At 39.1% G+C, this 26,658-nt stretch overlaps 2 protein-coding genes across 3 annotated transcripts; both read left to right on the top strand.

The window, feature by feature from the left end:
- Positions 1-415: 415 nt before the first annotated feature.
- On the top strand, positions 416-7,989 carry CLEC1B (C-type lectin domain family 1 member B; the record flags this gene model as incomplete). Of its 2 annotated transcripts, XM_080914888.1 has the most annotated exons (6): positions 416-479; positions 3,300-3,395; positions 4,692-4,817; positions 4,966-5,117; positions 6,648-6,754; positions 7,845-7,989. In XM_080914888.1, the coding sequence occupies 6 exons, from the start codon at positions 416-418 to the stop codon at positions 7,987-7,989; spliced, it is 690 nt and encodes a 229-aa protein (XP_080771014.1). The 2 variants fall into 2 exon arrangements, with proteins under 2 accessions (XP_080771014.1, XP_080771015.1); XM_080914889.1 differs by lacking the exon at positions 3,300-3,395.
- A 4,251-nt stretch (positions 7,990-12,240) lies between these two features.
- Positions 12,241-24,489, top strand: CLEC9A (C-type lectin domain containing 9A; the record flags this gene model as incomplete). The annotated part of the gene is made up of 6 exons (XM_080914109.1): positions 12,241-12,331; positions 13,538-13,618; positions 17,526-17,672; positions 21,342-21,493; positions 23,225-23,346; positions 24,357-24,489. 6 exons carry the CDS (start codon positions 12,241-12,243, stop codon positions 24,487-24,489), a joined length of 726 nt encoding a protein of 241 aa, XP_080770235.1.
- Positions 24,490-26,658: the final 2,169 nt, after the last annotated feature.

Below are 26,658 nucleotides of genomic sequence, written 5' to 3'. Positions count from 1 at the left end.
TTCTCTGTGAGCTTTTATGAGGAATCAGTTCGCTCAAGTGATATATTTTGAGCTTTCCTAGGGTTAAGATGAAGCGTGAACTTTGCCGTTCGACAGGATACTCTCACAACGGAACATCCCTCCGCTCGGAGTTAAAGATAAGAAAGCAGGAAACGAGCCCCGCATCTACTCTTTCACCACAAGATATTATTATTTTTGTTTTTAGGTCCAAGACCACGTATCTCTGAACATCCATGAAAGGGCTTCCTGGAAAACAAGACAAAGCCAAACAAAACCCGAGTGTTCTGATGCACATGGTTCCACAGCACCGGGAGAGAAGAATCCCACGCTGGCAGGCACCAAAACCCTAAGAGTGGACACCGAGCCAGCTCCGCAAGTCACTGAGCTTTGAGCTCTTTGCAGTTCAAAGGGAGCCATGCAAGATGAAGATGGGTACATCACCTTAAACATCAAGCCCCGGAAACAAGCTCTCAGCTCAGGTAAGAAGGTCATTCAGCAATTTGGACATTAGTTAAATAGGTCACTCCTACTCTTTGTCTCTCTCCTGGTGACAGGGTGCTTAAATTTATTTGTGTTTTCCTGAATGATATTCTTTCTCTAGAACAGGCAAGTGGGGCCTACAGAAGCTACCGCAGACATAGTTAGATTAGTGGCAGTAAACATAGAAGGGGAACATTGTATTAAGGCTATTAAGTGCAATACTGGGGAACTAGAAACTGGTGGGACAAAGGGAAGGGCAGTTTGAAAACTCAAATATCCGACAAATATCTGCACATTGTAAAAGGAATACATTTGTTGCATGATGTACTTAGGAAAAATGAGTTTTCTTTTTAATGTTCTGGAGTGAAGTGTTTTATAATCTGTAGTCTTTTCTTTCTTTGCTGTTTAAAATGATATAGTCATTTGGTCATAGTCAATATGTAAACATTTCATAAATAAACATTTATGCGACATAAAATTATTATTGTTTTATCCTCTTAAAAACAGATTTATGAACACCAGAAAGACACAGTTCTCCACTAGTTGCCTATGAAAGCAATTGCGGAGGAGAACAGGGATGCTGGGGGCAAAGCAGAAGGAATGACAAATGGCTTTAGGACTCATGGAATGTGGCCCACCAGTTAGCACAGCCACAATGGGTGTGACCCAGAGAAGATTCCGTGTCCTGGGGATTTTGTGTTGATACAGAGTTCTGTTATGCTTGCTGCCCTCACATCTCTCTTAATCTAAGAACTGTGTAAAAACACTTACAAATAATTCTTGATCTCTTTTAGGTATTTCTGCTCCAGCAGATTAATGATACAATGACTATCCTAGGAAAGAACTTAGAGATATAAATTGTTAGCAATGACCACTGCCTTTAGAAAATATTTGTAAAAATAAAAATGTTGGTGAAGCTGTATTCTTGCTACTGCTTCTGATGTAGGAAACCTTGGGGAACAGTTTGAAGTTGAGAAAGGCACACTCTTATTAGTTAGGCCAGGGACCTTTATGGTCAGGGACCAGGAGCACTGGTAGCACTGGCTGACGTGGCTCTCACTGAGCTTGGACTGGTGAGGATTGATATCTTCTGCCCGTTTTTGCCCTCAGCTTCCTGATATGATTTTATTAAACAGATATAAATTCTGAGAGTTTAAAGTGGATACGACTGATTTTTATATAAGAGTTTAGATTTGTGATTCTTTTAAGACTTGTATAAGATTACTTTTAAAGATAAATAATAAAATAAATAATTGAGTTTTTTTTTTCTTTGTAACTGCAAATTGCTGCCTGCTAGTGAGAGAAACTGGCTGAGAAAACTACCTTCCTTGCTCACACTTTGCTAATCTATGACAAAGTGCTTAGTTACAGATGTTCATGGGTTCTTGGGAATAATTTGGTTCCTTTACCTGTACTACATAATGCATTACACGCATGTATTACATTCCTTGTAAAGGTATTAGAGAACATACTTTTTTCATAGTAATTCACTAGGGAAAAAAACTAGAATGTAATCATGTTATAATTTTATACTGCTTGAAGGATTTTGCTGGGATGTATAAACCACAGGAGAAAGAATAAAGTTGTTGGAACATTGTTTCTTTCACCCCCACCCACTATGCATATGTATTTTTGTGTGTAAGTTTTGTGTAAGAGTGTGCTGGAACGTTGTTTCTTCTGCCCTTCAAGTATATAAGTCTACGTGTATGTGTATGCATGTATGTGTATAAACTGTGTGTTAGAGTATGTTGGAAGTTTGTTCTATCCATTAAATCTGTACATATGTATATATGTAAAGCTTGTCTGGGTGTGTGTTGGAGCTTTCTCCATCCACCAATTATGTGTATCAATTCACGTATCTCTATATATGAAATGCTTGGAGCCAGGTTGCTGAAGCTTTGTTCCATTCATTCTGTGTGTGAACATGTATATTTTGTTTGTATGTCTGCATGTCCATATGCATTCGTATGTATAAAGTTACTGAAGTCTGTCTTTTGCTTCATCCATTCATTGTACATGTATATGTACATGTATGTGTGATTTTTTTTCTTTTCTTTTCTTTCTTGCTGACCCTAAAGAATTAAAGAGTTTAGCGTTTTTCTAATGGCCACAGGGAGCGGCAACCCCTTCTCTCTCTTCCCTCAGAGAAAAGTCTGCTGAGTGATCTCTCGAATCGCTGGCTGCCTTTGGTAGAAGCCTCTGGCAATATCTGCATTGACCTCTGTTGACAGCCTTAAGCACTGACTCCCATCAGCTGCCTGCCTCAGTTTACCCACCGCCCAGATGCCAAAGCTACTAATTGGCACGGGGAGGCAAAAACAAAAACAACAGAACAAAACAACATAAGCAAAAATAACAACAACAAGGAACCCCAAATGCATGTGGTCTTGGCAGCCAGCTATATGTTAGAATGGACAGAGAATGAACCATGGAGAATGGGAGTGGAAGGGTGGTGTAAATTAGACCATTCTCATTGGGGACGGTCACTAATGGAATGCAGGTAAGATCAGAGTAGGTTCATTTCTTCCACCCTGTATTCCAGGACTCAAAGTCAGTCTTATGTATCTTACCTGCTAAGCCATCTCACTAGCCCAAGTTTTGTTGGGCTTTGAGGCAGGATCTCATATAGTCTAGACTGGCACTGAATTTGTAGCGAAGACTGGCTTTGAACTCTTGATCCTCTTGCCTCTGTGTCCCAAGTATGGGAAACTTGACTCTCTCACACATAGGTTGCAGTGCTGTTTGATACTTAAACACTCCTGAGAAGCCCAGGAGAGCCTTAACAGTCTTCTGCTTGCATGTTTTCGATGCCCCCACAGCTGATCCTGCCTCTTCTTGGTGGCGTGTGACAACTTTAATTCTTCTGATCTCATCCATGGGGCTGGTTGCTGGACTTGTGGCTCTGGGGATCATGTGTAAGTACTGGCTCCTTGCCAGGGTTTTGATCAGAGGAAAGCAATAGCTACAAGTTCCTGGTACATTATGCCAAGCTTCCTAACTGTTTTTGCTCCTCTCTTTGTCACCTACTCTGATTGTCCTAAACCCTGCTGTGGACATAACCTCATGGGAGAGACCTCCCCGACCCTGTGCTCTGATTCAAATAACTTTTAGGGTTTTTTTTTTCTTTTGTTAAAATTACTTTAGGGTGCATTTCAGTCATTTAAGATCCTCCTCACTATGGATCCAAGCTATCTTTTTTTTCTCCCTCTTTGCCTTGCCTAATCTAAGGCCTGAGCAATCTAGAACTCAGCTAATTTCAAAAGTAAAGCCTGTGTCTTCCCATACGAAGTCTTGGTTGTTCTAGTCTCTACACATAAAATCTACTCCATCCCATTTTATTTACTGACCCAATGGTTTTCTGTTCATAACTATCAAATCATAAGACTTTATGAGGTCATGCTATAATTTATGTTGCTAATTTATTTTTCTGTTTTTTAATATATTTTAGAATCTATTATTCTTTATATTGTGTAAATGGATATAAAACATTTGAAACATCATAAAATACAATATGCATTTCAATGTTTTGGTCAACATTTTATTTTTCTTAATTTAAATGTCTCATAAAGAACTTGCAAATAAGAAACCACGCAGCAAAATGAACCAGACTAAAAAGTCTGTACACGTACCTACCTGAATTTCTATAGGAGTGGTTCTCAGCCTTCCTAATGCTGCGACCCTTTAACACAGTTCCTCGCGTTATGATAACCCCCAGCCATAATATCATGTTCATTTATATCTCCCAATTGTAATTTTGCTATTTTTATGAATCGTAGTGTAAATATCTGATATGTAGGATATCTGATATACAACAACTGTAAAAGTGGTTGAGAACTACTGTTCTAAACAGTTAGACTAGCCATCCAAACATACATTGTTAGATAGATTAATTCAGTATTATGTGTGGAACGGAATACAAAATCCAAGGTTTCTCATCTCTCTAAAGCCCACTTAGAAGCCTTTCCAGAAAATATAGGAACTGCTGCTCTAGTCACGAGATTTCTCCTTGGGACTATCTCGTAGCCAGTGGGTTCACACACTCTTTCTACACAGTCCTTCATATTTTCTTTTCAGTATTCATTGAGTTTTGTGTATCTGGTGGACTCTTGAGCTCCTGACAGGTTGATAGAAACAAAAGTTCACTTAAGAATCCCGCCGTCAACTTTATGACCTTGAGACCCATGTCTAATTTATCTCATCTCGACATCTAGCAGTCACCCAACAAAAATATCTACTGACCGAAAAGGAAACTCTCTCAGCCACTCTGCAACAGTTGGCCAAGAAATTCTGCCAAGACTTGATTAGACAATCAGAAATTAAGACGAAGAGCACTTTTGGTAAGTCTGGCCTTAGAAACATTACCTCTGTACACAATGCACCTCCGTCACGATACCTGGAGGGCAGCCCACCTGAGCAGGAAGGCTGCGGGTGGGAAAAGCTTTGACTGGATTTTTGACAGGCTTCCATTCTTGGTCTCACCTCCAGAGCACAAGTGCAGCCCCTGTGCCACAAAGTGGAGATACCATGGAGACAGTTGCTACGGCTTCTTCAGGCGTAACCTAACATGGGAAGAGAGCAAGCAGTATTGCATCGAGCAGAATGCGACGCTCGTGAAGACGGGCAGCCAGAGCACCCTGGTAAGGAGGGTCCCAGGTCAAACATTGGGAACCCTAAACATCTACTATATTTTTTTTCACGTGGTTCTTAATGGATTGCGCTGTGTGCTCCTCTCAGAACTTCAGGAAGCTTGCTAAGAACTGTAGAGCTTAAATATTCAATCCAGTCCTATCACAGAATATTGCCAAAGTGTTTCAGTAACATTGGATTGTTGTAGACCATCCTAACAGTGAACGTGGACACTGAGTGAAACACGGGATGAGTCTGCCTCGGATGCTGTCACCACTCATGTTCCAGTTTGCGTGACACTCTGTCCCTTGCTGTAAGCCCAGGCTCACAGAGAAGTTTAAAAATTAAATTAACTAAATAAACAGTCAAAACAGGGGTGTGCCCTAGTACATCAGCTCCATTCATAAAGCGATCAACAGGAGGCAAGAAGCATGCCCTACTACTTGAAAATCTGTAATATAACAAAGAAGTAATATAATTTTTGGAAGAGATTAAAGTTAAGAAGTAATATCTTTTTGAGAAGACAAAGTTAAATATTGTTTTTTTTTTTATCAAGTCCCACAGAGAGGCATCTTGGGCAGTGTACATAGACATCTGTGTGGGTATGTTTTAAATGACAGATCAGCCATCAATGGACTAGTGGAACGGTGGCTCACACAGTAGAGAAGTGAGATTCATACAGTACCTCCAGTGGAGTGCTATTCTGAGTGTCACATGTCTGTCCACAAGCTCAAACCAACTGCTGTTGCCTTTCATATGTGGATTCTTACCTGCTAATCCAGAATGCATAAAGGCATTATAAACACATGACTTCCTTTTGCTTTTCTTTCCAAGAGATTGATTGTCCATTCATCTAATAGTCAATATACCAGAAACACCGCAGGACACTGTAAAACTGAAATGCCCTAACTTAAAACAAACAAACAAATAGCAAATTATAACTAGGCAGGAAAAAGTAAACCAGAGCCAGATGACCAGGTGCATGTTTATGTAGGTATAGCTGAGGACCATGTTTGAGGCCAGCCTGGGCTACACAGTGAGAATCTATCTAAAGCCCGAAAGCATACAAAAATGTAAATCGGAAACCTTCATGCCTGCTGTTTACTAAGTCCTCTGAGAAAGAAATCCATCGTTCTTTTTATCCATCCAACTAAAACAAATTAACATCTGCATGTATGAGATAATCAATGCAATCCAAAAACTTAATTTCAGGGATTGCAAAGCTCGTCAACAACATAATTGCTGCCATTTGTAATTTATGCATTCCCCCCCCCACTTGAATCATATTTTGAAATCTTCCTGGGACTCAAATCTTCACTAGTTAGGGCATAAAAACGTACATTGTAAATACCCTAGGAAGACCAGCATATTACCTGCTCAATACTTTTCAGTATCTCAAAACAATTCAAACTAGCAAAATCTTAGACATGAGACACAATCCAGCATATTGACACAGATGAATAATTCTGGTTGTTTGTGAAAGGCCCCCCCACTGCACAGTGCGGTGGCCTTACCACGGTATGGATTTACGCTTGCAACAGGAATACATCGCAGACAGGATTACTTCAGTCCGTTGGATTGGATTGTCACGCCAGAACTCTCGGAAAGACTGGATGTGGGAAGACAGCTCGGTTCTTCACAAGAGTGTGTAAGTCCCTGTTAGCTCAGCTTGAAGGCAATATTCAAAGCTTTGACTCCCAGATCTTTCTTGGTGAACATAAGTGGCCTGAGAGTTGAGATGCCTCTAGCTTAGCGTGCGTTGTAGCTTCCAGTCCTGTGTGCCCTAGAGATGGGCAGCCTTACTCTCTCCTCCCTTTCCTCTTACGTAAGTAGTGATTCATTTTTATATCACACCCATTCATTCCAATGACTAATCTTTCTCTCTGCACACGCCTACCCTGTGTATGATTGTGTGTGTGTGTGTGTGTGTGTGTGTGTGTAACTTAATCTGATTCTTTTCTGCTTTGAGAATAAACGTATCCCCTTAGGCTCCTTTCAGCACACAACCATTCTGTTTTCTCTTCGCCATTTTATTTCTTCACAGTTCTTACTACTTTCTGCCTATTTTCTGTCTGCTTATCTGTGGGTGTCTTACTGATTTCTCCTCACTGGAATTTGGGTATTCAAACAGAATAGACTTCAATCATTTGCTAACTAGTTGGAATCTATAGGTGTCAGCCAAGTAGATTTAGCGTATTTTCCTTGTCTGTCATTGTAAACAGTGATTCAGAGAACAGAGGAAAACCTGTGGACAGTTACCATCCAGTAGTCTAGCGTAAATCAATTACCTGGTGCCCTTTCAACTCAGCTCTGTTGTATTTAGCCACACTGCAATTCCTTGAGATTTTTTCCATGCTGTGCAGCTAGCTGCTGACTCTAAGAACTTCTCCTTCCCTCTCTATTTTAAACCTATTCTTCTTTCAGTACTGGCCCAAGGTGAATTGTAGATAAAGATTTGCTTGGCATGTCAGGCTATGATGTGCCTTCTCCTCTGGACCCCCAGGTACTAAGGATTAACTTCCTCCTTGATTACACTGTATTAAATTGTTATCAGTAACAGCTTTTATGTGTAATACTGTCTTTTTAGAAGCAGGTAAAGAGTTTCTAAAAGGTGAGAATGCTGTTTATTTACCCCAAGCCTCTAAGTTGATGAACAAGATATGTATGTCTTTTCTTCCTCGTCTGTTTGTATTTCTAAAAGTCTTGCAATCTGCCTCCCCCACCCCCTTTTTTTGTAGAATTGATCTCTCTGGGAACACAGAAGAAAACATGAATTGTGCCTATCTTCACAATGGAAAAATCCATCCGGCTTCCTGTAAAGAGAGACATTACTTAATATGTGAGAGAAATGCTGGTGTGACAAGACTGGACCAACTGCTTTAGTGCAGAGGGATGGACAGGATGCCAGATAAGTGCTTGATCACGCAATAAAAGATCTGGACAAAAGAATTCCGCATTCATAAAGCACTTATTTTGGTTTTTACATTGTCCTTATACAATAAGTCTGATCCTTTCTTTGTATATTAGAAAAAAAAAAAAAAACTAGCATGTGAACGAATCTCAAACTTTTCTAATAACTTTATTCTTATTATCCATTCCTCATTTTCTTAGCTAGCTGTAATCCATTGCATCTTCAAATAAACACACATTAAATTAAAATTAAATTAGGGCCTATGTGAGTTAACATTGAGCAAAATATCTTAGCTAAGAAAGACATCATGGGATAGCAGAAAAAATACAGATCTGAATTTGTACAAAATGCCATGACCTCTTAACTGAAAGACAGACATGAAACAATTTATCTATCTATGTATCTATCTATGTATATGTATGTATGCATGTACGTATGTGTGTATGTATGTATGTATGTATGTATCTATCTATCTATCTATCTATCATCTATCTATGTATCTATCTATCAATCTATCTATCTATCTATCTATCTATCTATCTATCTATCTATCTATCTATCTGCCTGCCTGCCTACCTACCTACCTACCTATCTATCTATCTTTGAGAGAGGAGCACTAACTGTCCTGGAACTCACTATGTAGACAAGGTTCTTTCCTCTGTATTCCAAATGCCAGGATTAAAGACATGTGCCTCACTAATGAGACAATTTTCTATTTTGTTTAATTTCCATTTTCTCATACTTAAAATATGCTAATTCGGGGTTGGAGGATAAACCAAAGTGTGTGTAGTTGTATATATATGAATATAAAAATACTAAACAAATATGAAATGTGTGAATAAAAAATGAAAATATATGAAATATATTTTCTATAATTATATAACAATACTAAAATAAATAAATAAATACATAAATGAATGAATGAATGAATAAATAAATGAATGAATGAATGAATGAATAAATAAATAAATAAATAAATAAATAAATAAATAAATAAATGGGATGATGTTGCCTATCTTATATACCCCAACAAAAATAAACTTTTGAGTTTATTTGTATGGTATCTATACAATGACCATACAATTTAAATTTTTTATAACATATGCTTACAAGAAAACTTATGAGTACTAACTATAGCAGAAATGCCATGGAAAATCCCTAAGTGCCTTGTGCATCATTTGTGACTCATGAGGAACCATGTGCTTTTTCATCCCGACTTGCTCCAGTTCACTCTCTTCACAGCCAACAGTGGTCACCTTCCATACACCACAAGAGAATTGGATTGGAGAGAGGCTTCACGGGGATGGCAAAACCATAAACTATTTCTTGACCAAGCAGTGTCCTGAAGGCAGAAGAAGCAGAATTCTTTTTATCTGGTTCTTTTTTTTTTTTTTTTTCTTTTCCTGGCGGATCTATGTTTGGTGCTTGCTGAGTAACCCAGAAGTTATTTATAGGGCCTGTGGGGAGGCACCTCTAACAAGATAAGAGGCAAAAGTCATACTTTCTCCCTGAGCCATCCCCCACAGCTTCCTTTGTTTAACCAGTGGGAAAGCGGGGTCTTGAATACAGTTTATCTCAGCGAGGACTTGGTGAGAACGGAAGATGTTAAAAGCATGAAGTGAAATGGAACCCTGAAAGCTGAGAAAATATGAAATCTGTGTTTTTAACCCACAGTCCCTGTGACCCTGGTGTAAGCGGTCTACTCTTAAGACCTTTCATTAACATTGATTTAGCACTTACTCCCTATGTGGTTTGGGGCAAGTGGTTTAGACTCTAACACCATTTCCTTGGCTATGAAGTGAGCGTATCCTATCCAGTGGAGAGTTGTGATGATCTTTAATGTAGTTATATAAAATATTGGTCAAAGCACCAACTGTGTGATACTAAAAAAGGTTAGTTTTACAGCTCTGTGTACAGACGTACAAACCTGCACTTTGGTTTATTTTGGACTGTTCATAAGGGAACAGATTTATGAGCTACAGAAAAGCAACAGTATTTATTTGGATTTTTACCAACAAGATATTGGCCTAGCAATATGGAAAGTCTTGGCTTCCCCCTCCCCCACTTTGGAAATGGGGATTTGGGACTGAACTTCTTATATGAAACTGTCTATGCACAAAACAAGTGTGGACAAATAATTCAGAAACTATTCGAAGATCAGCCCTATGCCTGGATATTAGTGTTCTTCATCTCTTCAGCATATTTATACGTTATTACAATACATGGCTTTCGACGGAACATAATTAATCCCCAGCTAAACATACACCGAAGGTGAGACCAAACTGAATCTTCAACAACCAAACAGTACCTACAAAGTCTCTTTTTCCCCTTGTACCCATACCTGAGGCATGTAGTGAAATAAAAGCAACCCAGATTCTGTGATCAGAGGACTCCATTTCAGACACTTAGCATGGAACTAGCCAAAAGGACATTTCTATGCCCTGAGTTACAGCCAACTTACCCCATTGCTTCACAGAACTATAGTAAGGAAGTAATACCTGTGACCTGGCTTCAAAAATAGTTGTTAAGAATTTAATGAATAATGAACAGTATGTATTTAAAGCAAACAAAAGCAGTACATTATATGTAGCATCTGGATCTTTGGCTGGGGGAAACCAATGGCTCCCGTGTAGAAATTTCGCAGAGTGGGTTTTCCTGGGAAAACATTGAATCTGTTCAAGCTTTGGTTTCAGTGTTGATTAAATGAGAAGAGAAACTGGACTGAGTAGTTGCAGCTGATGAAGTCTGACTCCTGAGGTTAGTTGCAATATTATTTGGTGGCGTGGTTTCTTCCTCTTTTCTCCTTCTGGTAGAGCTTAGCATATGCAGAGGGTTATCTGGAGTTCAGTCACCCTGCTTTCATGCCAGGAACACTGCAGGAAATGTTGACAGAATGTGCTGGTCATTTTTCATTTGTCTCTAATGACCCCACCAGCTACTCCTTGTATCTCAGGAAGCTAAACACTCATGAATACATTTTCCTCAGCAAAGCCTGCCCCTGAGACACATAGAGTATGGTCAGAAATAAAATTCAGATCTCCTATGTGTCTTGGTCTGATAAAGCTTGATGTTCTGTATCCCAGCAGTGAGACAGACCACCAAATCCCAGTGAGCACCCTTCTTACTGCTTTAGACCATGGGGTTACATCAACCCTGGAATGCTGTGTCATCACTGACCCACTTCTTCCTTTCGAAAACTGTAGTTCTATCAGTGAATTCCCTTACGTCATCTCTTGAGTGTGATGAAGAATAATTGATCCAGTGTGAGTCTAAAAAAAAAAAAAAAAAAAAAAAAAAAAAAAAAAAAAAAAAAGAACATGCAATTTTGCTTTGGACATAAAGATAAGTGGTTGTGTAAGAGATCAAACTTCTCAGTATCAATGCTGTAGTCACAGGATGTGATGAAAATGTTCATCTATCCATTAAATAATTAATTCTTCCTTCAAGAGCAAAGTTACTTCTGGATGATGCTTCCCTGGAAAAACCCAACATTCATGTCCAGTATGGAAATGAAATGGATAGATGTGGCTATGATTCACAGCACTCCCAGATCATGGCTTTCAAGAAGAAAATGCGGGTTCTTCACCTTCTCTGTCCCTTTCCCATTACGGCTCAAATATTACAGAAGATGAAACCCAGGCACCTTTTGGGAGACAGCTCTTCACTAACTAGGACCTCTGGGAACAAACTATGAGGGAAATCTAAATATTGCCAGTATTGATTGGTATTTTGAAGTTTACTTATATTAACAGTCAGTATTACCTTAATCAGCTGACTGATTGGAGATAAATTTAAGGATGAAATCTCTCCTAAGCTTTTATGTTTGGAAATCCCAAAGCTATGCACAAGTTGGTTTGCCTACATTTCATGACCTTTATCTTTATTCCCTGAATCTTCTTTGTGATTCATATTTTATACAAAAGTGAGTATCGTATGCTGCACCTCATCTTCAGCATCTGCTGCCATGTGGAAATCAGAGCAACAATATAATTTGATCGTAGCTATGTTGAATTCCATAGGTTCTCATTTCTTCATTTACAGAGTTATGTTTCAGGTTAAGCCTCAAAAGTTCCACTTTCTGGGTGAGGATGAGGATGCATCTTAATCTTCGTTGCGTTTTACAAAAAAAGTAGCCAGTTCCATTTTTTTTTTTTTAACCAACCTACTCCTAACTATAACCGAAGTTCTTTTTGTTAGGGTTTAACACTCCAAGCACCTTCAGCATGCATGAGGAAGAAATATACACCTCTCTTCAGTGGGATATTCCAACCTCAGAGGCCTCGCAGAAGTGTCCTTCCCCTAGCAAATGTTCAGGTAATAAATTCAAATTGCTTAGTAGAAAACTTTCATTTGTTTCTGTCTGTATTCTGTGATAAAACGCAGTGCTTCTCCTAATCTGAGATCTTTAGAGTATTCTAACGTGCCTGAAACATTTACCAGCATGGAGGGCCCCCGGGCTCGGGAAATGTGATATATTCTCTCAATTTGCGTTAAGTGAAATAGATTATACTATTTGAATTATTTTAGTTTTTGTGAAAAACAGTCAGTAAATAATCTGAAAAATAGTAAAACACATAGGGCAAAGTTGAAAAACTAGGACAAAATGTCTTCATGCCAATGCAGTTACATTTTTAGTATTTGATAATTGTTTCTGCATTTTATGCTAAGTTTTTTATTTTAACAACTCTACAGTACAAAGTATTTTCAAATATATAAGTTGTTCTGTCCTTTTATTGTCTTTAATTCATCAACTAGAAGTCACTCATAATACCATACAAATAATTGGATGGGTTTAAAAAGAATTTTATTATATTTTTCCAAGTAATTTCATCAAATAGTCTTTAGTCCTGACTTGTTACAAATTAACTAATTGAAGCTAACAGTCCTATATAGTATTAGCTTCAGAATATCTTTTGTCACATAAAGCACCATTTCAAGGTTCCAAGGATGACCCGGAGTCATCACAGGCAAGACATTATCATGCCTATCCCAATATGTAAGAACAATTGTTTTTATTAGTATGAAGAATGTCATAAGCCACATTACTCACCTTTCTTCCTGGAAGAGTTGTAAAATTAGCTTAAAATTATTGTTCGTTTTCTAAATTACTCATTAAAATTAAAAATACTTCAATAAATCATGTTCAAGAGATGCTGAAAACAGGTAAGAGAGATTTTATGTTAAGAATTCAAGGTTTTCTGGCTGGTATTATTGAGATTATTAAAAAAGACTAGAAAGATAGACATATAGACAAATAGATAAATTTCTTTTTAAAAAATCACAATAGTATTAGAGGTATTATTAAGTCTATTGAATTTGGTATTTTACAACTCAGATACATCACATGCTATAAGGTTCATTTGAGAGAATTTAAGCAAAGATTTTCTTATTAGAGTTTCTAGTCTTTGTAGTTCTCCAATAGAAAGGACCCATCCCTATTTCATTCATCCTGACATCATCTCTACCCATCCCTTGCAACTACTTCCTCTAACTCATGTCACTGTCTGATCCCACATTTAGGAACATGGTGTGTTGTGACAGTGATTTCCTGTGTGGTCAGTGTGGGCTTATTAGCAGCATCCATTTTCTTGGGCATCAAGTGTAAGTACAAATGCACATCTTCAGTGATACCTGTTAACATAAATGGGTTATGAATGTAGGAATTAAGGTCAAAATTATTTTCAATAATAAAAATGCAATTAGTTATGAATTTATCCAACTGTCCAGTAAATCTCCAGGAAAGCATTCTGAGAGGGGGGGGGGACTATAAAAATTGTAATATCTCGTTTCTATAATATCACTGTAATGACAAAACCACTGAACTAGAGCATGTAAGGGCTTGAGGGGAATGGACAACCTTCATAAAAGAGAAATCTACTGGATCTACATGGTGATGAAGAAATGCCATGCTATAATGTCATTAGTGTTGATACCCTAGTTATGACACTGAATTTCAGTTTTAAAGATGGTTCCTTGTGGTGGAAATTGAGCTAAGAGCTGATGGAATCTATTATTTCTTATAGCTATGTACAAAACTTCAACTGCCTCAGAACAAAATTCTAGTTAAAAGAAATTAAGACATGAAGCTTGTGTAGTGGTTATACCCATTATCTCAGTTGTAAAAATGGCTTATTACGTGAATGTATGCATGAAAATATAGCTGGCTCTACCATTCAAATTGTAGAGATGTGTCAATTGTCCTAAAGCTGTTTATAGTTTAATGTTAATTTCACTTCCCCAAGAAAGTCTGCCTAGCAACGTACTCAAGAGGTGACTTCATCTGAACCTTCCATTTTAATTGGTAAAATAAAGGAAAGCCAGTGACTGGGCAAGGTAAGGGAAGTGGAGAGAGAGGACCAGGGAGGAGAGGTCAGAGGAGGGAGGATGATGGGAGAGAAGTTCCAAGATGGACCTCCATAAAGATGAGCTAGATCTAGGTGGGCTTAATTGGCAATAAATAGCTATGAACATTAAGGATTTATAGGTCTAATATTTCATATAGAAGAACAGTTTGTATCTTTGTCTATTTGATGTAATCTTGTTGTGTAGAGGGTTTGTGGATTGAGAATTGAATACATAAACCTGTATGAAAAGCAATTGGGCTATGGAGTTATGTTTGTGTGGAATTTTGTGGTAGAGAAACACCCCAGGATGAAGGAAATAGGGAAGGCAGAAGAAAACCACCAAGAAGAGGGAGATGTGTGAATGGAGTGAGACCCGGCTGGTGGCTCGGACCAGGCAACAGAGGCATGCAGGGGTCAGTTCTAGATTTGGGCCTTCGGGGAGAGACAACAGAGCTGATAAAGAGATAATATATTTTTATTTTTTTAATATTTATTGCAACAGAGATGTGTGGCAGCTGTCCTAATGTATATGTTTTAACAACCTGTAACAATAGTCACCTGGCCTCCCCACATTCAAGAGTTAAATATATCCACTTAACTAAAAAATAGGTGAAGGTTTGGGGATGAAGCTCGGTGGTAGAGCTCTTACCTGGTGAGCACAGATTTCTGGGTTTTGAATTTAGCACTAAAAACTACCACCACAAAAATTCAGTGAACTAGAAGATAAAGTAGAAGATATACATTATATATATTTTTATATATTTAAATATATCTGTATATATTTAAAAGCATGAAAAATAATATAGCAAAACACAGAAATATGAGTATAAAACAATTATACAAAGAGGACTAGACTATGTGCTGCAATGTATAATTTTGCCCACTTAATTAGACTTAAATCAGTGAAGGGTTTCTGAAGAGACTGGCTATTTGTGAGCCCATTATGTAGGAAGCCGTATCACCTAGGATGTAGTGGACAGAGATGAAGAGAACTATTCAGTGTCAGCCCTCTCTCCTCCTTCCTGACTGTTGAGATGTAACCCATTCTGTCCCTCCATTCCCTCCTTTGTCAGTTCCTTAGAAGTTCACTATGAGTTAAGTTTACTGTGCCATTTTAAGTGACTACTAAGAGAGTGTTGGTGGAAGTCATTAATTTCCATAACTGCATAAACATATGGGCAAAAATTGACATAATTCCTCATAATCAAAATGGCAATAATCCCAAATATGTCAAATTATAAATGTACCACTATTTTTTTGTTTCACATTTACTATTCTTTCACAAGCAAAACTATAATTACCAGCAGTCTTAGCATAATGATAGTTATTTATAATTTTTCAATTGATACTACTGGCTAATACTACACTTATACTAATATTTCTGCTAACAACCCCATAGCTTTTCCCGTCCTAACTCCTACACTACAAAATGTATCCTTTCTAGTCTTTTATGTAGATTATATGCCCTAAATTTTTTTTTAAATGGTGGTGTCCCAAGAAGAGACAAATATTTTTCAGCTATGTAAATAAATCACCATAAATCAAGCTAAATGTCCAATGAAATATACATAATAGCTTACAACTTTACCAAAACCAATCTTTGAAGCAGGTGATATGCCAACAAATCTCTCTAGGCACAGCGCTGGTTGCTAACAGAGACTCATAGGGTCTAAACAGCAGGCCTCAGCATGTTAGTGTATTGAAATTTAAAGAGTTTAGTTTATTACACAATATGAATACAACTTAATAGCACTGAAGTAAGGATACTGCCAGTAAAGCCTCTCCTTAGAAGGATCCTGGATGGAGCCAGGAGGAGTAGTGACCCACACCTGCATTCCCAGCAAATGGGAGGAGGAAGCAGGAGAATTAGGAGTATAAGGTCATCCTTGGCTGGGCATGAGGTTAAGACCAGCCTGAGGTACATGAGATGCTGTCAGAAGTTAATAGGGGAACAAGAGAGTGGGCAGGGATCTGGACAGATAAGGCAGGTACCTTTCCCTGCCTGTTTCTACTCAGACACAGTTTTCTGTTAGTGCAGGAATTGCTGATGTTTGCACAAGATACTGTGGGATTACAAAGCACGAGAGTCTTGCTTAGAGATTTTTATATTTTGCTGATCAAAAAGACAATATTTTGCTGAGGCTAGACAACCTGCCTCAGCACAAGGCATCTCTCAGGGTCTCATTAAAAGAAAGGGCAAACCATCCAGCATACTGTCAATAAGCAATGCTGAAACAAAACAAAACAAAAAAAAAAAAACAAAAAAACAAAAAACAAACAAACAAACAAACAAAAAAAACCAGTTAGTTACATTCTGGTCCCCAAATACTCAGCCCCACAGTTACAAGCAACCTCATTAACTTGCTTACACCATGCCTTGTGTGAACTCAGCCTAATTCCAACCCAAGGGAACAAAGAGCAGTAAGAGAAAGCCAATGGAGGGTATGGCATTCACAAAGGCTATAATTTTCTTGTCACATGGACAAGAATATGCATCCAAACTGTTGATGTTTGTGAAGGGAATTTCAATCTCGCACAGAGAGAGCTCTGTAAATGCAGATACCCTTGAAGCACTATGTACAAAGGCATACATGGAAGCGGGGACTTAGAGATACTGAATGAGATTTAAATGTCCAAAACTTTCAATCTAGCCACCCATCTTAAAAATTGCTTTCAACTGTGTAAAGTGAGTGAACCTACCTCATTTGTTTCCCTGTAATAAGGAGTCAATGGGTGAGACCTTTTTGTGTCCTTACAGGAATGAGGACTCAGATATACATAAGTATTCATCATCACCTAAACAGGCCCCTACTCTTTGCATGAGAGGCTGAACAGAGTTTTATATTGATATTTTTTAAATTAAAATATCTCTGGGAAAAAAGGGTCTGTTAAAAAAAAACTTAAATTTCTCTGTGAGGCTGGGTGAATAATGGAAAGAGATGGCTAAGAATGCTTTTGTTCTGTTTCAGTGTTGTGAGCAATTTGCAGCACTTGATGTTTTGCATAATGTAAATTTTAAATAAAAACCCAAATGCAGGCAAATTATGCCCTCCCCCTCAGTGATTTTTTTTTTTTTTTTTTTTTTTTTTTTTTTTTTTTTTTGATCTGAGCTGCGGGCTTACTTCCATTATATATTGGGTGAAGAATGCTCACCCTTTGAACAGTCTTCCAGGTGTCCTCTGTTGTAATGGAGCAGCAGGAAAGACTCATTCAACAGGACGCAGCACTGCTGAACCTCACACAGTGGCAGAAGGACCACATACTGCAGTTGAAAAGCTGCCAGGCCTCCCTACAAAGATCTCTCCGTTCAGGTAATTGACAAAAGACCAGTTGGTTTCCACTGTTTGTCATATAGCATAGGCTGGCCAGAACTCACCATGGCTGCTTCCTAATGTGTGACTCTCTTGCCTCAGCGTCCTGGGATGATGGTCATGAGACATAATACTCAGATAGTAAATCCAGCTGTGTGGAGCAGTTGCTCAAAAGAAACGATTCTCTAGTCTTTCCTCTATGGATTATTAAGATTTAGAGTGGGTTCCAAGACAAGTCTGGAAGACGGACAATAATGAGATGGAAAAGAAGAAGAGGCTTATATCCAGGGACCTCGTAAAAAGCCTTCCACCTTGGGCAAGCAGGATTCCAGGGCCATTAACTACTGCTATTCTCCCTTCATCTGTAAACCTGCAAATTTCTAGGAACCTGACCAGAAATCATATTTACAGGGAAAAGTTTCATCCTGAACCCTATGTGAAACCCTCATGGTATCAGGCTTTACTTCATCAGATTGTAATTCCACCCAAGGCGTCTCCAGAGCTACCTGATAGTCTCACTTATCAAAACTTGAGGATTTCTTAGACATGTTATGGGCTGTAATTCTAGAGAGCCAGCAGAATGGCATACAGGGTCAGTGAGAGGAAAATTGCTTGTGGTTCTCTTTGAGAAGTCTGCACCCATACTTGGATATGCTTTACTTTCAGCAGTCAGCCTTAGGGAAGCTGACAGCCATGCTTTTGAGTGACTCTTACTTTTCTCCTAGTGACACTCCTACTTTTCGCTCTCATGCATATAAAGTCTATATTAAAGTATCTTTCATAATCTCTTGCTCTGTTACCTTTTCTGCAAAAAGATTAAAAATCAGTCCGTCAACCAACCAACCAACCAACCAATCAATCAATCCAAATTTGGCCAGAGGTCAGGTCCCTGAAAGATCAGCTGAATGCCTCATGTTGCTGAGGGCTGTAGCAATGAACCCTCTCTGGCCCTTTGCAGCTGGTGTGACAAACTTTGGTTGCTCTGGAGTTCAGGGTCTTGTACATATTCCTGGGAAATGTTGAAACAATTGGCATGCCTCATCGTTCAGCTAAGCAAGCTTATAGTGAGGTCAAACGGGTTCCATGTGATTCCTAAGCTAGGCTCTTAAGAATCAACAGTATATTTCATCTGCTCACTCAGATCTAGGCCCATTTTCAATTCTAGCTCCAAACTGTGTAACTCATTTAGTTGGGCTCTTGCTTTAGACTCTTTCTGTAGATAGTTAAACATAAAAACTGATCTTGGAAATCAGACTATTTATCTTAACATACAAAACTCACTTTCTTCTAACAAGATTATAAAATTTAGTTTTACATTTTACAAGTATCTTTTAAATTTTAGTGGTTATTTTGCTTATTTACGTTTGTTTTAATTGGATATTTTATGTATTTACATTTCAAAGGTTATCCCCTTTCCCTTTCCCTCTCTCCCACTACCATCCCCCCACCCCTGCTTCTAAGAGGATGCTCCCCCTCCCACCCATGCACTCCCACCTCCCTGCTCTGCCATTCCCCTTCACTAGGGCATTGAGCCTTCTGGGGACCAAGGGCCTCTTCTCCCATTGATGTTCAACAAGGCCACCCTCTCCTACATATGCAGATGAAGCCATAGGTAACCCTGCCCTCTTGTGTACTCTTTGGTTAATTGTTTAGTCCCTGGGCTCTCTAAGGGGACTGGTTGGTTGATACTGTTGTATCAACCTATGGGTTAAAAACCCCTTCATCTCTTTCAGTCTTTTCCCTAACTCCTACATTGTGGTCCCTGTGCTCAGTCTGATAGTTAATCTATACAAACATCCTTATCTGTATAGGTTAGGCTCTGCCTGAGCCTCTCAGGAGACAACTATATCAGGCTCCTGTCAGCAAGCACTTCTTGGTATCAGCAATAGTGATTGGGTTTGGTGTCTGCATGTGGGATGAATCCCCAGTTTCTGGACAGCACTTCCTTCAGTCTCTGCTCCACACTTTGTGTTATTACCTGTTTTGCAGTTTGTTAAATACTCAGTGGTTGACTTAATATTTATTTAGAATGTTAAATTTTCTCTAGAAGATCTCATTTGAGTTCTTGAGCTCCATGAAAAAAAAATCCATTTTTTTAAGATAAGTTTTATTTTTTAATGTATGTATGTGTGAGAGGGCATCTGCATGGGAGTATGGACACATGAATGCAAGCTCCAGATGAGGCCAAAGACATCAGATCCCCCTGTGTGGACTTTCAGGTAGCTGTAAGCTACCAAACAGAGGTACTAAGACCAAACTTGGATCCTTTGCAAGAGCAATAGGTGCTTTTAGTCTCTGAGTCATCACTGTAGTTCACATAGTTCCTTCTAATTGAACATTTAAGTAAGAATAGCAACAAGAAAACGTTCGCAGAGTCACTGTCTACAGTGCTCTCATATAAAACAGGTTGTTATAACAAGAATCAAGCCCTCTTCTGAGCTATCAGCATTGAATACAGCTGCTAACCTGTTTTGGAGATCTGCTAATCCATCCTGTTTTCTAACCTTCCCAACACCATTTCAGCATTAACTCCCCTGTGATTTTCCCGGTGCTCAGCATGCTGGCTAGCACTGATTCCAACACAGGCTACTGAAAAGCCTTCAGGAGTCAGTATTCACCCTGGAAAACCACTTATGAAGTGTTTCCCACCCCACATGGAATGGTGCTCTATAGCAACCAGTGTTCAATGAGTTTCTCTGTCTTCCTCCTTAAAACTATGCTAGAAGCCCTCGGTCAAATCTGTGCTGTTTTGAATAGATTCTTCCTTAAGACATGTTCCTTAAAAAGCGTTAATATTAAGGCCTGATTATTAGTTATGGGGAAGTACTGAGATGTTGTTTCTTTGTATGCCCAGCTCGCCTGTTTTCAAGTTGTTCTTTTTGTGCGTTAACTACTCTCTCCTTTGTACATGAAATGTTTACTTGGTTAAGCCTCAGAATTAAAACATCAATTCGAGGCTTACTTCTCATCCTAGTGCATGCCTCAGGAGAAGAAAAAAAAAATCAATTTTCATATAGAAGAAAAGATTTGGGTAAAAACAATCTCCACACTGAATTTAACTAGAACTAATTATTAGAGAGCTATTTTGGGTGGAAATTATATAGTCTTATTGTACCCGATGATAAGTTATTTCTCCGCTGGTGAAATGAGCCAAATCAAACCAAATCAAAAATATAAATGCAGACTTATCAGAAAGCTGCTCTCTAAGAGCTTTCTGAGGCTGAGGCCAGGAAAGTCAACACTGGGAGGAAGAGAGGGGAGAAAGAGAAGATGTATGTGATCAGAGAGGAGGAAGAGGAAAAGGGGAAGAAGAAGATAGAGGAAAAGGAGGAGGAGGAGAGAAAGAGAGACAGACAGACAGAGGCGGAGACAGAGACAGAGATACTATAGGGGAAGGGCACCTCAGCCCCTGGGCTGGAAAAATCAGGGTTGGGGCCAGGTATGCCAGGTAGGGACTGAAGGATGCTCTAGACTCTGAAAGCCAGGACTGCTTTGGTATGCTAAAATATGAACCTCAGCACCTTTTCATGAGTCTGAAACCCAACACTCAGCCTCAGAGGAGCTGGATGGATAGAGTCTGCTTCATGGGTATCATTTGGTTATTTTGAGGGAGTTAAGATTCCAATTTTGTGCATTGATGACAATTAAGAAAATATTTATATTTCGAAGGTAGTAAGTGCAGCTCTTGTCCACACAACTGGATTCAGAATGGAAAAAGTTGTTACTATGTCTTTGAACGCTGGGAATCATGGAACAACAGTAAGAAGAATTGTTTAAATGAGGGCGATAGTCTCCTTCAAATAGACAGCAAAGAAGAAATGGTAAAGACTGTTACATGAATTCATCTCATTCTGAAAATGTGATGTTACTCATTAAAATGAAGTACAGATTCTCACATAATAGAATTCCCTCATTTTCCATAGAAGTGGTATACTTTTGTATAAAAAAATATAAAGGGGCAAAGTAGAGGTTCATATAGGTTTTTCCCATTTAATTGGAGAAGTGAAAATGAGGTTGGTTTTCCAGAAAGTAGGGCGCACAGATTATTTATGCCTTAGTTAACCCAAAGGGAAGAGGAAGAGGGTTACTGAGTTATAACATACTCCCACATACATCCCAACTGTGGATGTTTTTAAATGTATTGTGTTTGATACTACAGGAAACAAAATAATCTATAATGCACAGGGAGAAAAAGAAGTATGAAAACTGAAGTCCCAATCTGTATATATTGACACATGTGTAAATCCAGTACACAGAGGGCTGAGGCAGGGGGATCTTAAATATGAGGCTTGTGTTTCAAGATCCTGCCTCAGAAACAAACAACAGTTAAAGAGATTTAAACTAGAATTAATGTCATGAAATGAATCCGCTTAATAAGAGTGAGCATTTGAAAACTGATTAAGCTTACTAACCTACCTCACCATGATCCGGATTAAGTAAACAGTACAATGTCTCTTGAAGGAATTTTACTCTTAAACAGATTCTCTGAAATGGGATTCATAATTAGTTGTTTCTCATTCTAACAAAATGGTCACTCACTGAAGTTCATTTTATAAGAACAATGGGAAATATTAAGAATATGCAGTAAACTAAGAAAATTTAAACTTCATTATTAAAATTATTTAAAAACATATTTTGTAAAAATTAGACAACAAATTGAAACATGTTTTATCTAACAAAATGTCCTCATAGTGGCTGGAATCTCCAAAACTTCACATATTAAAATATACGAGTGGGAAGAATGATCCACATAGTGAATGAAGTAGGCTAAGGTTTCCTTTTGGTGGAGAAGGAACAATATAAAACTTACTTTGCTTTAACATACTATCTGATTGACTTGAAATCTATTAAAACTTTAATTCCAGAAGCATATATTTTTTATAGCATTTTACATAGCATACAGACAATACAACAAATGAATTGTATATGTATGTGTGTGTGTTGTGGTATGTGTGTGTATGTATGATATGTAGGCATGTGTGGTGTACATATGTGTAGGGTGGAGTATATGGTATATGTGTGTGTGGTATGCATGTGTTGTGTGTGTGTGAATGTGTGCATGTGGTGTGTGTGGTGTGCATGTGTAGTATATATTTGTACATGTGGTGTGTGTATATGTGGTGTGTGTGTGTGAGTGTATATATGTGTGCATGTATGGTGTGTGTGGTGTGGTATGTGTGTATGTGTACTGTGAGTGCTATGGTGTGAGTATATGTGTATGTGTGTGTGTGTGCAATATGTGAGTCTGTGTGTGTATGTGTGTGTGTGGTGTGGGAGGTGTGGGCATGTGTACTTATGCATGTGTGTCTGGTGTGATATGTGGAGTGTGTGTTTGGTGTGGTGTGGTGTGTGTGTGTGTGTGTGTGTGTGTGTGTGTGTGTGTGTGTGTGTGTGTGTATGTGCGTGTGCATGTGTCTATTTTATTTTAATATCTCCTCTTGTATTTCAACCCTAAAGTTCTCATTAATTCCCGACTAGACAAAATATCAGACTTTATATTGCACATGTATTTACTTTTCATCATTTACAGTTTGTGTCTTTATTTTTTATAGGAGTTTATCAACCGCAGTATGTCAAAGCTCAAAAGAGGAAATGGATATTGGGTGGGAATGTTTCAAGATAGACTCAATGGATCTTGGTTCTGGGAAGATGGCTCCTCTCCTCTCTCTGACTTGTAAGTCTATGACAGAGTCATTGCAAGGAAAAACTAGGACTGTGAATAAAATTTAAGTTTACTTTTCTTTGTCTATGTCCTGAAGATATAAAAGCATGATTCTTTTACAAGCTCCTGTTTGGAATTATGACTAATATACTTAAGACCTGGTTTTATTGCTTCTCTCTTAGTCAGGGTTTTTATTGCTTATGATAAAACACTGAGACCAAAGAGCAAGTTGCAGAGGAATGGGTTTATTTTGTTTAGTAGCCCATGTTGCTGTTCATCACCAATGGGGCTAAGAACAGGAACTTAAGCAGGGCTCTAACCTGGAGGCAGGAGCTGATGAAGATGCCATAGAGGGGTACTGCTTACTGGCTTGCTTCTCATGACTTTCTCAGCCTACTTTCTTATAGAATCTAGGACTACTTACTAGCCAAGGCATGACAACACTCACAGTGAGCTGAGCTTACTCCCATCAATCACTAAAAATAGGCCCTACAGGCTTGCCCGTATTTTCTTAACTGAGGTTCCCTCCTCTTAGATGACTTCAGCTTTTGTGTCAACTTAACATAAAACTATCCTGAACAGCTTCTAAATCTTCTTATCATTCCTTTGTTAAGTTTTTTTTTTATCATAATCCAAATGTCTAAATGGACAATGAAATGTTAGTTCTTTGTATAACTTAATGCTGAGAGAACCTTCTGGTCAAAAGACTGTGATAACGATTGATCAATTTCTATACCGAGCTTTCCAGATAAGAATGAAGTTTTGTGGACACAATCAAGTGCCTTAGTATTTTAAAAACAGAGTGGAGAGAAAGAAGGCTATCGCCTACTTTTATTCTATCAACATACTCTTATTGAAACTTAATAGATGTTATTTGAAGGAGAATAAAACCACCAGAGAAGGGTGCCACATTAAAGCAAATTAAAATAAACTCAACATCATCGCTGGAGAGTTTTCCTCTCAAATACCAAGGTCATCTCCAAATCTAACCTCTAACGTGGGAAGCTACCTTTCTTTTTCAGGTTGCCAACAGAGAGACAGAGGTCAGCCAAACAGGACTGTGGATATCTCAAAGATCGGACTCTCATGTCAGATAACTGCAGTCACTGGAAATACTTTATCTGTGAGAAGAAGGCATTTGGAGTCTGCATCTGAAAGATACAGAGGTCAGAGGGCAAATGTGGGAGTAGATTGGTGTGTGGCCTACGAAGGCAAACTTGCTGTTCATATTCACTTGGCAATATTCTGTAATGCTTTGCAGATTCCAGTTGACCTTGTCCATTGTACCCAGGAGAAAATTGATTTAGAGCTACAGAAGACCTGACTCATTGAGAACAGAGAAGAGAAAATCGTTTGCTGTCTGTTTGAATGTTCAAAGTGATTATCCATACCATACAGAAATCTAGCCGTCTTTAATGGGAGTTTTTATACTACTCCCTGGTTTGCTTTTTTTTTTAATATAGTAAACAATTCTGTCTACAATACTTACAAGTGACAGAATTATCTTCATATCACAGTAATTATATATCATAAGATCACACACCGAGAGGAGAGAGGTGGAGTTCTAAACCGCAGTGTTACCAACCCATCGTGTGCGAGTTACTTTGGCTCTAGATAGAAATGAGCCGAATGGGGGCCTCCAGTGTTGCTAATCTTCCTCTGAGCCACAGGGCCTAGGAGGCTGACCTCACAGATACAGTGATTTACAGTTTCTCACCCTTGGAGCTAGGGGTCTATTGCTTCAGGATCTGAATGCTCAGGTTGAATTATAGCGCTTTGTTTTAATCATACTGGCGGCTCCAGGTCTGGACAGCTTCCACAATCCCGTTAGCAGAAGCTTCAGACAGCGGACAGTAGCAGCAGGCAGCCCCCACTAGTGTTATAGTTCTTGGATGGCTGTAGGGTGTCCGACATTAACTCTGCAGTGACTGCTATTACAGTCCTCTGGTCTAGAATGTGGGAATCTCCCATCAGCCCCTGTTGGCTGTCAGGTTAGGTTTTCTGGGATCCTTGGTCCCCAAGCCCATGTTTCTCCTCTCTGGTTTGCCACAGCCTCCCGTCTTTATTCACACTTGTTTTTCTGCCTTCTCTCTTGTTTCTGACTCTACCATTCCTCAGTGTCTCTCGGTTTCCGCCCTCTCTGGAATTCTTCAGGTGTCTCTGCTGCCACTGTGACTGCTGTCACCACCGTAACTGCTGGCTCAGTTTGCTTGCCTTTTGCTACCACCATCCTGTGCCTCTGCATCTCCCCTTTGTGTTAGCAGCGCAGGCCGCTTTTCTAATGAGGTAGAGCAGAAGAGGCAAGAAAAGCCCATTCAGCAAGTCTTTTATTGGTCCTAATGTTGCAGCCTCAGGAGTCCAGAGGAGGGGCTGTTCTGGCTGACTCTAAATCTGAAACAAGCAATTTATTTTATAGATAAGAAGGGGGTGTGATGAGGGTGTCTACACCTTCACAGCAGCCCTTCAAGGGCTCTGTTTGCACCAATCACAGCAAAGACAGGTCCTTCCTAGGGCTGTGATTGGAAGTGCTCCCCCTCTGGCCAGAGTGAGAACAACTGCAGGATAGGCTGGGTCTTGTGCAGTTTGCCAAGATTTCTTTTGCATAGAGTGTTACTTTCCGTGGGCTGTTCCAGTTGTGCGACCAGTCAGAAGTAGGGTCTGTCTTCAGCCATGGAGTGGTGGCATTCTTCATTCAGAGGGGCCTCAGAGTGAAGTGACCAAACTACTGGACTGTCGTGAGGGCAGTCTGGCCAGTTGTGAGTAAAGAGGCTGTTTGGCTGATGGCCTGAATCGCTCATTCCCAGACATTAAAAGTGTGTTTACAATAAACACTTAATAAAACCCCAGTGTATTACAAGTCTAACAGCACTTAACAGTACTTAATAAAAATAAACATTTAACAAGATTTGACTTCTGTCTCAAAGCTGTAGAGTCATTAAATCCCTCTGATCTCTCCCAGAAGGAACCAGGGCCTCTTCTGTCTCTGGTGCTAGACTGTGCTTTTCAGATTACAGAGTTCTGCTGGGACAGAGTCTCTTAGAATTTCACGTAGGTGAAGGAATTGTCCTGACATCAGCAGGTCCGGATGTTTAGGGAGGACCTCCCATGGTATTGCTCATGAATCAGCCTGCTCCGTCTGCACTGACAAGATGAACAACCTAACACTTCTAACAGCCTGTCTCCGTGCCTCAGCTTCCCTGCTAGGAAACTGAAATATGACTCAATTCAAAATACTGCTTAAGAATGCCATCCAAATGCGACATGCTAACTATAGAAAATGAGATTTTGCATAGGAAAGGTAAAATTAAAATGTGTGACGTTTAC

Source organism: Micromys minutus (assembly GCF_963924665.1).
Source record: "Micromys minutus genome assembly, chromosome: 3".
Taxonomy (NCBI): Eukaryota; Metazoa; Chordata; class Mammalia; order Rodentia; family Muridae; genus Micromys; species Micromys minutus.
Note: the sequence above shows the minus strand (reverse complement) of the source record. Positions and strands in the feature narration are given on the sequence as shown.